The sequence below is a fragment of the Musca autumnalis genome, unplaced genomic scaffold (genome assembly GCF_047663935.1).
Source record: "Musca autumnalis isolate F117 unplaced genomic scaffold, ASM4766393v1 scaffold_3, whole genome shotgun sequence".
In the NCBI taxonomy this organism is placed as follows: Eukaryota; Metazoa; Arthropoda; class Insecta; order Diptera; family Muscidae; genus Musca; species Musca autumnalis.
This window is the reverse complement of record NW_027411866.1, coordinates 120,654,747-120,668,402: the sequence shown is the minus strand read 5'-3', so window position 1 is coordinate 120,668,402 and position 13,656 is coordinate 120,654,747. Positions and strand designations below refer to the sequence as shown.

Below are 13,656 nucleotides of genomic sequence, written 5' to 3'. Positions count from 1 at the left end.
TAAATTACAAATTTTCTTTTGGTAAAGTTGTACATATTCCACCATCCATGAGACACGTGAATCACAATTTTATTCCGCAATAACCAAATTGGGAGCGAGGAAATAAACAATAAATATTCATTTAATTTGCTACAAAATATTTTCAAGTCGTGATTGTATTTCAAATTTTCTACAAATAAAATACTTGTGTATTGGGAAAAATGTAATTTTCAATTTTCCCAAAACAAAAGAAAATACATAACTCTCTTTCTGTCGGTGACATTAATAGATTACAAAATTCCAAAACCAACAATAAAACGAATTCAATACCAAAATACCACTTTTCAAAAAAGTTTAATTGAGTTTATTTTAAATTTGTTTTTTTTTTTTGACACTCAACGTTTTTTGTTTACGAAGATGAAAAATGATTGAAGCGATGAGTTAGGAGTGGATGTGTATTTGGTGTTGGTTACCAGCAAAGTTTGTGGTAAGAAGTACAATATTTTTGAGATTTGTACGACGACTATGACATTTATATGGTGTTAAAATAATTTATGTGCTTAAATTAATTAATGTTCATCAGCATCATCATGCCAAAAGTAAACTAATTTATTTTTTCTAGGTGAGAGACAGTAAAACGTGAGGAGAAGGAAGGAATTTAACATTTAGAAAATGTGAATACTTTATACAGAGAATAGTAAACCAATAACCAAAAAGTTAGCACAAACTCTTTAAGCAAAGTACCAATGAAAATTGTGATTATGAGACCATAAGAAAGATTTTCTGGAAGTGACAGTGGAAATGAAAGAGAAATCAAGTGAAAATCAAAATGAAAAAGTAATAAATGAACAAAACAAATCATTTTTATCCAGAGAACAGTTTAATTAACTGGGAAATATATTTACTTAACTAAAAACTTAATATTCAATAAGTTTAACATTTCTCCCAAAGAACTACTAAGGAATTCCAATAATTTGCTCGTTATTAGACCGCCATCTAACCGTATGAATTATTGAGATTCAAATTGTTACAGCCTTTTTTAATTTTTTTGGAGTTTGAAAATATGACAAAAGAACTGAACTATTTTCTGGTATGATTACTAGAGTTTGAATGACATGTCATTATTAACATGTTTATCCTTGCCATTATAATGAGATGAATATTGCCCCCTCTATGTAAATTACAATGAACCTTAGCCTCCGTGCATTTATTGTGAGCTCTGCCAGGGTGGTGTTAATCAGCTACTAGGGATATTTAGCTTGCTCATTTTCCCCAACTATAACTAAAAAAACAAAACGTTCGCCATCATAGTCACTACTATCACCTCCTCTATTTCCACGGCTATAATAAAGTCAAATTAGATGACGTTAGTGTTGTTATAATATCAAATGGGACGTGCTCTATCTGTATTCATATACACAAATACAAACATACGTATATGTTTATGTGATTAAGCATTAGTGTTTGTTTAACATAAAAACATACCTATGACAAGAACAAAAAAGCATTCAACTAAATGAATAGACAGACGTGCAGACAGTTATATAGTGTAGAAAAGATCCTTGTTTTAATAACAAAGCTTCTCATTAACAAAATAAACACAGTTTTATAGCAGAAATGTACACAAGTCCGTCATTTCGCCTACATGCTTTTAGCTCTATATACATATGGATGTATAGCATTATATATTTGTATGTATGTTTGAATGTATATGAATTTTTAATAAGATTAGCATTTAAAGGTGAAAGACTTGTATGGTATAAAAGGACTTTGGTGGAGGTTTGTTGTTTCAGGCAAAAATAATTAGAATATAAGCTTTTATGCTATCCTAAAAATTGTACATCGGATGTGAAACCAATGCAAAATAGAAATATCTTGAAATATGTGAAAATCTCCTTCCAAATTGTCATTTGTAATGTAACATTAATTTCACTTGTTTATTTCTAAACGGTAGATAGTTCATGGCGACCCATTGCACAAATTACAATAAAATATTTTTTGAGGTTATTTTAGAGGTCGCTTCAATATTCAAAATATCATAGATTAAAACCGACCTTCTTTGATGGCACTTAATAATATTCTAGCCAAGAACCTTCAATATATTTAAAAATAGTTATAATAATTTTATATATTATCAGAGAATGCTTATCTTTAGTATGTATCGACATTCATAATATCCTAGACAAAAACCATGTATTGTTTGAACATAATTGAGCCGCCCAGTGCACACGATGATGAAATGTATGCTTGCCATTGTATCTCTGTATATTTGTCATTGTTTATTTGTAATTTAAAGGTGCTAATCTTTATTATTCAGGGAAGATATTTTTAATATAAAATTTAAGATTTTACAAAAAGTGGAGTTAATCGATGTGTGCACTGAACGACTCAATTATGTGTGTTAATCATATTCTAGCCAAGATCATTCAATCGTAAGCCGATAAGAGTGTTTAAATTGTTCAAAGTTAACGTTAGAGGTCACTTCTATAATAAATTTGTTGAATGAAAATTGAACGCCTATTTTCTTCAGAAAGTTAAAAGTTTGTTCTTCGAGGCTTACCGAAACACAATATTAAAATATCCCTATTATGATAAGTGATTGAAAATTAATTTAAATAGGAAATACAATAATAGGAGTTCTACTAGTCTTGTGAGTTAAATTGTTCGAAGTTCAATATTAATTCACTTGAGAGATATGGTTCTAGCCTTCCGGTTTCACAACTTTTGCACATTAAACTGCTCATAAAAAATACCCCTCCACTAATCCTCGTTAGAATAAGCAACTCTCACCTTCACTATTAATTAACATGGCATTAACACAAAATGTGGTGTTTTGCTAATCTTATTAACATAACCTCAACCAAATGCAAACAATACCCACAGCTAAATAATTGTTCACATTCATATCCCCCACCTCCTTTTTCCTCTCCAGCTTATCACTAAGCTGTTTTAATTAATCTAAAAACTATTTGAATATAACAAACCTTGGTTATTGTTCTTCAGTGATGACTAGCCATGTGATGACAAAAGCATTTCATCCTCTTAACATGACATACAAGGATAACAAACAGCAAAAAAAACTTATCTTGATGCTTCCTGAATGTGTGTTTACATATTCATAATAGTTATTTAAACACATACGTATTCACATAAACGCTTAACGCTATCACATAAGACAATGACATAGAGTAAATCCAAGGATACCTTTAGCTTTATAATGAAATTACTAAATAAACATATATATAAGGTGGTCTTTACATACCTGCAAAATATGCCAACATGGCTGTTAGGACGACTGATATTAGAATTAAGGCGATACTCAAACATTTCCAGGAACAACGGTGCTGACAACGTTTATCTATGTGAAACCTGTAAAGAAAATGAATAGAAGAAAAAATAAACAATATGTATTAATGCTATATATGGTAGTTAAATGCAAAGGAAAAAGTAGGAAATGAAAATAATGGTGAGTAAATATGGAAAATAAAACAATGGATAAGAAAGATAGATCAAATGCGAATTTTATATACCCTGCAATGTTAACTTACTTATGTAGATGTTTTACGAAATACTTTCCAAGGACAATTGAAAGCTTAGCTTTGCAAGAAAATGCTGCAAGTCTAAGTTTTTTGAAGAATATTTTATAAAAATTTGGGTTTCGATTCAGGGTTTTTTATTTAATATTTTCTCAATATGTGGAATTTTTAATAAATTCTATTTCAAAACGTGATTTTTTTAAAGAATATTTTTTGTGAATTTTCCAAGAAAATTATTAGTGATTTTTTTAAAGAATATTCCCTCAAATTGTGGATTTTTAAATATGTTTTATTTCTGAAGATGTGAATTTTAAAACTAAAATTTTAAAGAATTTTTCTTGAAAACTTCAATTTAAAAAACGTTAATTTTTTTTAAAACCGTTTTTTCAAAACATTACATTTCTTAAGACTTTATTTTTAAACTTGTAAGGATTTTGTAAGGAAATATTTTAAAATATTTTTTCAAAACGTGAATTTCAAAACGTGTATTTTTTTCTAAAAAAAAATATTTTCAAATATTGGTTTTTTAATATTTTCAAGAGCATGGAATTTTTAATTTCAAAACGTGTATTTTTTGATTTTTTTTTTGATAATCCATGTTTTGAAAAATATAATAATAAAGATATGATAATATTTTTTTAGAAGATGGAATTTATTATTTTTTTTTTCAAAACGTTAACGTTTTTTTGAGTTAGATTTTTGTTTTTGCAAAACTTAAATTTTTTAAGAAATATTTTTTTGCAAAACTTAAATTTTTTAAGAAATATTTTTTTCACAACTTGAATTTTTCGATAAAACATATTTTCAAAACGTGAATTTTTTAATAAAACATTTTTTTTTTTCAAAACATAGAACATTATTTTAAAACGTGAATTTTTTAATGAAACATTTTTTCAAAACGTAGATTTCTTATTGAAAATTTTTTTCAAAACGTAAAATTAAAAAAAAAAACATTTGTTCAAAACGTGGACTTTTACTATAACGTCTTATAAAAACGCGTACTTTTTAATAATTAATTTTACTAAACGTGGATTTTCAATAAAACATTTTTTCAAAAAGCGAATTTTTTTAATAAAACATTTTTTTCAAATCAGGGATTTTTTAATACAACTTTTTTTCAAAACGTGGATTTTTTATAAAACATTTTTTTTTCAAAACGTGGATTTTTTAACAAAACTTTTTTTAAACCGTGGATTTAGAAAAAATATATACATTTTTAGTAGGTCGATTTAAGCAAAAAATATTTTGAGTTTTTAAAAAGTATTTGTTTAGAAGGTGAATTTAAAAAAATCAAAACGTGAGTTTTTTAAATAATATTTATTCAAAACATGGAATATTCAAGAAATATTTTTTATAAACCCGATCTTTTTAATATTATTTCAAAGCATGAATTTTGAAAATATTGTTTCAAAACGGGGATTTTTAAGATTTTTTTAAAACTTGGATTTTTAAAAGAAATTTATTAAAAAACCAGTAAGGAAAGGATCAAAGTCGGGCGGGGCCGACTATATAATACCCTACACCACTGTGAATATGTAAAATATAAATCGGAGCTATATCCAGATCTTAACCGATTTTGATATAAATTGGCACATTTATTTCCAGACCGAATTCAGTCACACATTCCAAATATCATTGAAATCGGACTTATATATCGTGTTTGGTACAGAAAATACGTGAAATCGGCCGAAAATATATATGGGAGCTATATCCAGATCTTAACCGATTTTGATATAAATTGGCACATTTATTTCCAGACCGAATTCAGTCGCACATTCCAAATATCATTGAAATCGGACTTATATATCGTGTTTGGTACAGAAAATACGTGAAATCGGGCGAACATATATATGGGAGCTATATCCAAATCTGAACCGATTTCGATATAATTTGGCTCAATTTAAGTGGCGAAATTTCGTGGCCACTGGGAACCACATATATAAAATTTCAGCTAGTTCAAGCAAAAAATGTGGCTAAGATCCCTAAAATACCTTAAATCGGGAGGTATCGTTATATGGGGACTATACCGAACCGTGGACCTATCTTGACAATTTTTAGTGGAGCAATTTCGCGGCCATTGAGAACCTCAAATGTAAAATTTCAGCTAGTTTGGGCAAAAAATGTGGCTAAGATCCATAAAATACCTTAAATCGGGAGGTATCGTTATATGGGGACTATACCGAACCGTGGACCTATCTTGACAATTTTTAGTGGAGCAATTTCGCGGCCATTGGGAACCTTAAATGTAAAATTTCAGCTGGTTTGGGCAACAAATGCGGCTAAGATCCTTAAAATACCTTAAATCGGGAGGTACCATTATATGGGGGCTATACCAAAACGTGGACCTATGTCCACAAGTTTTGTTATATATGTTTATTGACACTTAAGAACCTTAAATGTCAAATTATAGCCAAATCGGTCTGAAAATGTAGCTGAAAACGTCAAAATACCGTAAATCGGGGGGTACCGTTATATGGGGGCTATACCAAAACGTGGACCGATATATCCCATCTTCGAACTTGATCTTCCGACGGCTAAAAAAATGGTATTCCCCAATTTTCAGCGAAATCGGTCAACAAATGCGACCTGTATGTTGCGAACGGACGGACGGACGGACGGACATGCATAAATCGACTCAGAAAGTGATTCTATGTATATCCCTAGAAGGAACTATGGGTCTATCTCGCTTCCTTTTGTATGTTACATACAAATGCACTAACACATAATACCCCTTACCACATAGTGGTGTAGGGTATAAAGATAGATTTGTAAAAGATAGATTTTTAAAAATAATTTTTTTTTTTCAAAATGTGGACTTTTTAAATAATATGTTTCAAAACGTGAACTTTTTTAATAATATACTTTTAAAATGTGGACTTTTTAAATACTATTTTTTTCACTTAGACTTTTTAAATAAATTTCTTTTCAAAATAACTATTTTTTTCAAAACGTGGGTTTTTTTTGAAAAAAAATTTTGCAAATGTGGATTTTTTAAAAACTGTTTTTTCAAAACGTGTGTTCTTTAAAAAATGTTTTTTTTCAGAACGTGGGCGTTTAAAAAAAAAATGTTTTTTTTTCAAAACGTGGGTTTTTTAAAAAATGTTTTTTTTTAAACTTGAATTTTTAAAAAAAAATTCCCAATGGTGGACTTTTTAAAAAATTATTTATTTTTTTTTAAATTAGTTTTCAACGATTTAATTTTAAAGTCGAAATATTTGTCAAAATTTGGATTTTTTAAAACAGTGAACTTTTTAAAATATGTTTAAAACATGGATCTTTTTAAAAACGTGAACTTTTTTAAAACATCCAAATTTCGACAAATAAAAATACTTTTTCAAAACAAAATCCCAATGTTGGACTTTTTAAAAAATATATTTTTTCCAAATGGGCATTGTTTAAAAAATATTTTTAAAAACATTAACTTTTTTAAAGAAATATCTAAAAAATGCATCTTTGGAAAGATATCTTTCAAAAAATCAACGTTTTGAAAAAAAAATTTAAAAAATCCTCATTTAAAATGTCTTATTAAAAAGTATCTTTTTTCAAAACTTAGATTTTTCATAGAATATATTTTATTTTGTCAAAACTTTGACTTTATAAAAATTTCTTTTCAAAACGTCGAATTTTTAAAAAATATTTGTTCAAAACGTAGACTTCCTTAAAAATTATTTTTTATAAATTGGATTTTTCAAAAACGTGAACTTTTTAACAATATTTTCCAGCTAAACTCAAATCTTTGATGTTTTATTGAAGAATATTTTGTTCTAGGATCGACGAAAAAAAACATGAATTTTTAAGGACCTACAGGAAATTTTATTTTATTATATTATTATTTATTATATAATATTATTATTGTGTTATTAATAGAATCAAGCTGCACTCAGAGATGACTTCCATTGTCACTTTGGAAATGTTCATGGGCTCACTCATCAAGATGAGAGAACTCTCTCCTTTAAGAAACCCAAACCCTCTTTAAGAAACCTAGCTGACCAGGCAATACAATAGAGTGTTACACCATTATTTATCCACCATAATATAAACTCTATTCCGAGGATTAAAATGTTTAATAAAAATTCAACATGAATTAAACATGGTCCATACATGTACCCATGACAAAACGAACTACAACAAGCAATAGCACCATGTAAAATATACTATTTAACAAGAAGTTCGTAGGGTCCAGGGTTGTTGATGTTGTTAAACCAGGGTGTTGATTAACATTTTGTTGTTTGTTCCTCTACGGCTATGGATGTGCGCAAAAAGACATGTGATGTGTTGCGATATTCAAACACCAGCATCCCAGGCCATATACTCTACCCCATATTTGGTGTCCTTTAGTCACATGAATATTCATATCCCATATGCAAAGTCCAGGCTATATATGTATGTATGCGTGTCCATATATGAATTTAGTTTAATGTTGTTTACATGTATGCATGTTTGTTGTATTCCTTTTTTTGTTTTAAAATTTTATTATTTTTTTATGTTGTTGACGTTTTTTGTTTGTTTTGTTTATTTAACATGACATAGTCGTCGTAAACAGTGTTACCCCATCACTGCTTGGTTTTTGGTCAAATGGGTACATGTTATGTTAGTGTAGCACTTGTTTTATAAAATGCTGTTAAAATTTTCCATGTTATAGTACCACTTGGTTGGTTTGTGTTTTTTTTTTGTCTTTTGTGTATGTTTGCTTTTAAATATGCAAAGAAGGAGAGCTAAATAATTTTGCAATGGAAGATAAAGTGGATTTTTTTAATGATGTTAAGGTGTTGTGAAACCAGATTGATTAAAGGTTAAACATATAAAATAAAGAAAAATAAACTCATATATGAAAACAAGCAGAATAATGACATTGCAAATCTACCAAGATTTTGTAGCTTCCATATTTAAATATTAATATGTTCTATAGTTTTGGAGTTATGTTTAAGTTAAGTAAACTGTTGCATACTTTAGGGCGACTACTATAAGTAGTAAAGGCTTGTTATGTATTGTATAATTTTGGGAATTTATTTTTGGGCATTCATGTGTTCCATTTGTTTCACACTAATCTACTTTATTCATAGTATAATTCCATGTGAAGGAAAATTTTCATAATTTTTTCCAAATCGACCCACCTTATTGCACATATTTTAATCATAAGCATGTAGATGAAATTGTTGTGTTGTACTGTTGACATATTAAGTTTATTTTACATTTTTATTTGTTTTAATTTTTTTAATTCTATACTCTATTCCCGGGGCTGCTTTGAGTGACCCATTTGTTGTTGTTAGCTACTGCTGAGGCTTGTCTGTTATGCACCAATGTTTAATGTTCTTGCTGTGTGTGTGAGAGTGTATTAAATTAATTAAATCCCTTTTTTCATGTTCAGAAAGAAATGGAATTTTATTTGTTGTATCAAAAGTGTATGTTTAATGTTGTTTTTGTATTTATTAACAAATATAACACACTGCTACATGTGTATTGTCACAATTTAATTTAAAAACCACTGCTTTACAAGGACTATTGTGATCATCTACGAGGAGAATGCAAACCAAGCCATTTTACATGGCTTTTAAATCCAATAATGTGAACCAAACGGAGAGAAATTTGAAAGAATAAAAAAAATTCAAAGGATAATTAATTTTTTTTATTGGAAAGTATTGAAAGTTTATTTCAAAAGTAAATTTGTTTAAAGGCTAGCAAAGGTTTAAGCTTGGATTTAAAAAAATAAATCGTTCAGGTTTATCAAGACATTACGATTCAATTTTAAAGTATATTTCTTCAAGAGCTGTGAAGGATTTAATGTTGGATTTTTAAAGTGGATTTCTTGAATGAAAGGATTTGAGTTTGTAGTTTTAAAGTACCTAATTCATTGAAGGACAATCAACGATCTTTTAAGAAAAAGTCCTTTCAAGACTTGGGGGTGAATTTTCATAAGGACTAATACATCTTTTGACCTATTTATTTTTACAAAATGTGCAAACATTCCATATTCGAAAATGGCATTCATTCCTTTTCATGGCTCATAAATCCACCAACAACAAATTTCAATAACTCAGCAGTGACATAACTTTCTGTCATAGGCAGTTTTTACGACAATTTATTGTCATAATTTTTAACACATATTTTACTGAAGTAGTTATGGTTTTCCTGGCCCACAAAATAACACTTGGAAATGTTTAGGAAGACGACACAGATGAATGAAATCTAATAATAGCCTATCAATTGTTGTTGTTCTTGTTAACGCAAACCCAGGCCATAATATTTTTAATAGCTCCTAAAGTGTGGGTGTCTGTGACAACAAACCTTTGCTGGCAGACAATGCAAAAACACGAAAAGCAACAACAACAATAAACTGCCAACAGCCAAACATAACCGCAACATAAAATAGGGTTATGGCGGTGGCAGCTAAGTAAAAACAAACAAGAGGCTATAAACAACAACATTTAGCTAAGGTTTTTGGGGAAGTTTGGCGCTCATGAAATCCGTTTTATGCTCGTCCTCCATTTTAATGAAACGTTCGTTCGTTCATCGTGACAGGGAAGCGCCACAAAAAACTTTCTATAGGTGAATATATAATGTGGCTGACAATAGAGAGGTATGGGGTTTATGTAGTTATCACTGTTAAGGTGGGGTTGTAGCCGCCGCCACCACATGAATCACTCAGCTTGAACCGAGCACAAAAGCTAGTTAACCAGGCGTATTTTATGAAGTTTTTTGTATCAATTTTGCATAAATTTACACTGCATTCAAATTTCCTCATTATTTTTGTTTTTCCTGCAATCACCTCATACAATGTCCTCTTTATATTCAGTTTGAAGAAGGAGTAAAATTTGTTTCTTCTTTCTCCGTTCTGCTTTGTCATCGTCATCATTGCTAATGGTGTGATTATATTGAGGCATATGCTGTTGGCAAAATGAATAATTGCCATCAGCACCAACATCAGAAACAACTGTGCAATGCAGCAGCATAGTTGGGTAAAGTGGTGTGAAGTAAAAAGGTACGGTATAGAAGTGATAAAAGCGTTGGATGTGAGGAGTTAAGATCTTTAATGTTAAAAAAGTCTTTAAGTAATTAAATATTGAAATTGATGAATATGTGAAGAAAGGGGATCGCAGTGGTAGTCTAGATTTCCATTAACCCACTTAGCGCCGAGCATTTTTTTGCGAGAAAGCTTAAAATTTTATATGGAAATGATATTTGCGAGGCTTTTTAAGCATTTTTTAAAAATATAACATTTTTCTCTAAAACATATAGTTTTCCTGTAGGGTAATATAGGTGTATTCTTACACAACAATCCCTTGGTTTTTGATGAAGAAAATACTCTTATTATATTCCTAACAAATCCCTGAATTTATTTGAATGTCACAGTTATGATTAAATTTATATGGCATATTTAAATGTTTCATCTAAAGTCGAAAATTACAAAAATGTAGATTTTTGAAATGCTTGAGTTTTAGGCAAAAGGCGTGAAAATGCATAAGCCAAATAAAACTTTATAAGCGTGGAATGATAGATAATGGACAGTACTACAACAGAATGTAAAATACCGCACAAAATATGCGAAAATGCCCGAGTTTTACGTCAATTTTGGCAACCATTTTTTGTGGCGTTTAAACGACCAGTGGCTTTATGTGGGTTAATCTGTGCCAAAGAGTGGTACTCATGGATTGTCGGGGATGAATTTTATGATTGAATTTCTTAAGTGACTATCAAACAATTTTCTTGAGTGTCTATCAAAGGAAGCGATTTTTAAAACAAATTTTTGAATGATTATCAAGGGAGTGAATTAAAAAAAATTGTCTATGAAGGTCGTGGATTTTTTAAAACAATTTTTCGAATGACCATCAAGGGCGTGAATTAAAAAAAAATTGTGATTATTATGGGTGTGGATTTTTTTGAACGACAACCAAAGGCGTGGGTTTTTTAAAATAATTTTTTGGGAGACGTGGATTTTTTAAAAGAATATTTGGGAGACATGGATTTTTTAAAACATTTTTTAGGGAGACGTGGATTTTCTAAAACATTTTTTTGGGAGACGTGGATTTTTTAAAACAATTTTATGTGCAACGTGGATTTTTTAAAACAATTTTATGTGCAACGTGGATTTTTTTAAAACAATTTTATGTGCAACGTGGATTTTTTAAAACAATTTTATATGCAACGTGGATTTTTTACAACAATTTTATGTGCAACGTGGATTCTTTAAAACAATTTTATGTGCAACGTGGATTTTTTAAAACAATTTTTTTGGGAGGGCTGGATTTTTCAAAACAATTGTTTGAGAAACGTGGACTTTTTAAGACAATTTTTTGGGAGACCTGGATTTTGTTTTTCAAAATAGTCAGGCTTAATCCCATAGTCTTTGTTTTAATATTTTATTAAAACAACTTTAATTTATTAGGGGGATTTTTTAAACAATTTTTTGGGAGACGTGGATTTTATAAAACAATTTTTTGGTAGACGTGGATTTTTTAAAACAATTTCTTGGTAGACGTGGATTTTTTAAAAAAATTTTGTGGGAGACGTGGATTTTTTAAAACAATTTCTTGGTAGACGTGGATTTTTTAAAACAATTTTTTGGTAGACGTGGATTTTTTAAAACAATTTCTTGGTAGACGTGGATTTTTTAAAAAATATTTTTGGGAGACGTGGATTTTTTAAAACAATTTCTTGGTAGACGTGGATTTTTTAAAACAATTTCTTGGTAGACGTGGATTTTTTACAACAATTTCTTGGTTGACGTGGATTTTTTAAAACAATTTCTTGGTAGACGTGGATTTTTTAAAACAATTTTTTGGGAGACGTGGATTTTTTAAAATATTTATTATTAAAAAATTTTTTGGGAGACGTGAATTATTCAAGACCCTTTTTTTGGAACAAGTGGATTTTTTTAAAATATTTATTATTAAAAAATTTTTTGGGAGACGTGAATTATTCAAGACCCTTTTTTTGGAACAAGTGGATTTTTTTAAAATATTTGTTAAACATTTTTTGGGACAAGTGGATTTTTATAAATATTTTGTAAATAATTTTTTGAGAGACGTGGATTTTTTTAAACTATTTTTTGGGACAAGTGGATTTTTTAAAATAATTATTTCTAGCCATTTTTGGGGAGACGTGGATTTTTTAAAACTATTTGTTGGGACAAGTGGATTTTATAAAATAATTATTTTTAACCATTTTTGGGAAGACGTGGATTTTTTTAAAACTAGTTTTTGGGACAAGTGGATTTTTTAAAATAATTATTTTTAACCATTTTTGGGGAGACGTGGATTTGTTAAAACAATTATTTGGGAGGCTTGTCTTAAACAATTTATTGGGAGATGTGGATTTGTTAAAACCATTTCTTGAGGGACGTGGATTTTTTAAAACTATTTTTTGATAAACGTGGTTTTTTTAAAACTATTTTTTGATAAACGTGGTTTTTTTAAAACTATTTTTTGGAAGACATGGATTTTTTAAAACTATTTTTTTGAAAGACGAGAATTTTTTTAAAACAATTTTTTTGGAAGACGTGCATTTTTTAAAACTATTTTTTTGATAGACGTGGATTTTTTAAAACTATTTTTTTGAAAGACGTGGATTTTTTAAAACTATTTTTTTTGGAAGACGTGGATACTTATAACTATTTTTTGGGAGACGTGGATTTTTTAAAACTATTGTTTTGGAGACGTCGATTTTTAAAAACTATTTTTTTGGAAGACGTGGATTTTTTAAAACCATTTTTTTTCGAAGACGTGGATTTTTTAAACTATTTTTTTGGAAGACGTGAATTTTTTAAAACTATTTTTTGGGAGACGTGGATTTTTTAAAACTATTGTTTTGGAGACGTCGATTTTTTAAAACTATCGTTTGGAGACGTCGATTTTTTAAAAATATATTTTTGGGAAACTTGGAGTTTTTAAAACAAAATTTCTCAAATTTTTAAAAAACGTTGCTAATGGCCGTGAATTATTAACGTTAAGGGTGTGAACTATTTAAAAAACATTCCTCAAAGGCTTGGATTTTTGGATTTTTTTGAAAAAAAAAAAAAAAAATTCTCTAGGGCGTGGATTTCTTTAAAAAAAATATTTCTCAAGTGCTTTGATTTTTTAAAGTAGTTCCAAAGGCGTGGATTATTAAAAAAAGTAGTTCCAAAGGCGTGGATTTTTTAAAAAAT

The 13,656-nt window shown here is 28.9% G+C and overlaps 1 protein-coding gene across 4 annotated transcripts in view; it reads right to left on the bottom strand.

The window, feature by feature from the left end:
* Nucleotides 1–13,656, bottom strand: part of Ten-a (Teneurin-a transmembrane protein) — a 1,182,291-nt gene that overhangs the window by 192,938 nt on the left and 975,697 nt on the right. For all 4 annotated transcript variants that reach the window (XM_073974235.1, XM_073974237.1, XM_073974238.1 and 1 more), the window contains one exon: nt 3,242–3,348. In XM_073974235.1, the coding sequence (XP_073830336.1) occupies nt 3,242–3,348 (107 nt within the window). The remainder of the gene's footprint in view (nt 1–3,241; nt 3,349–13,656) is intronic.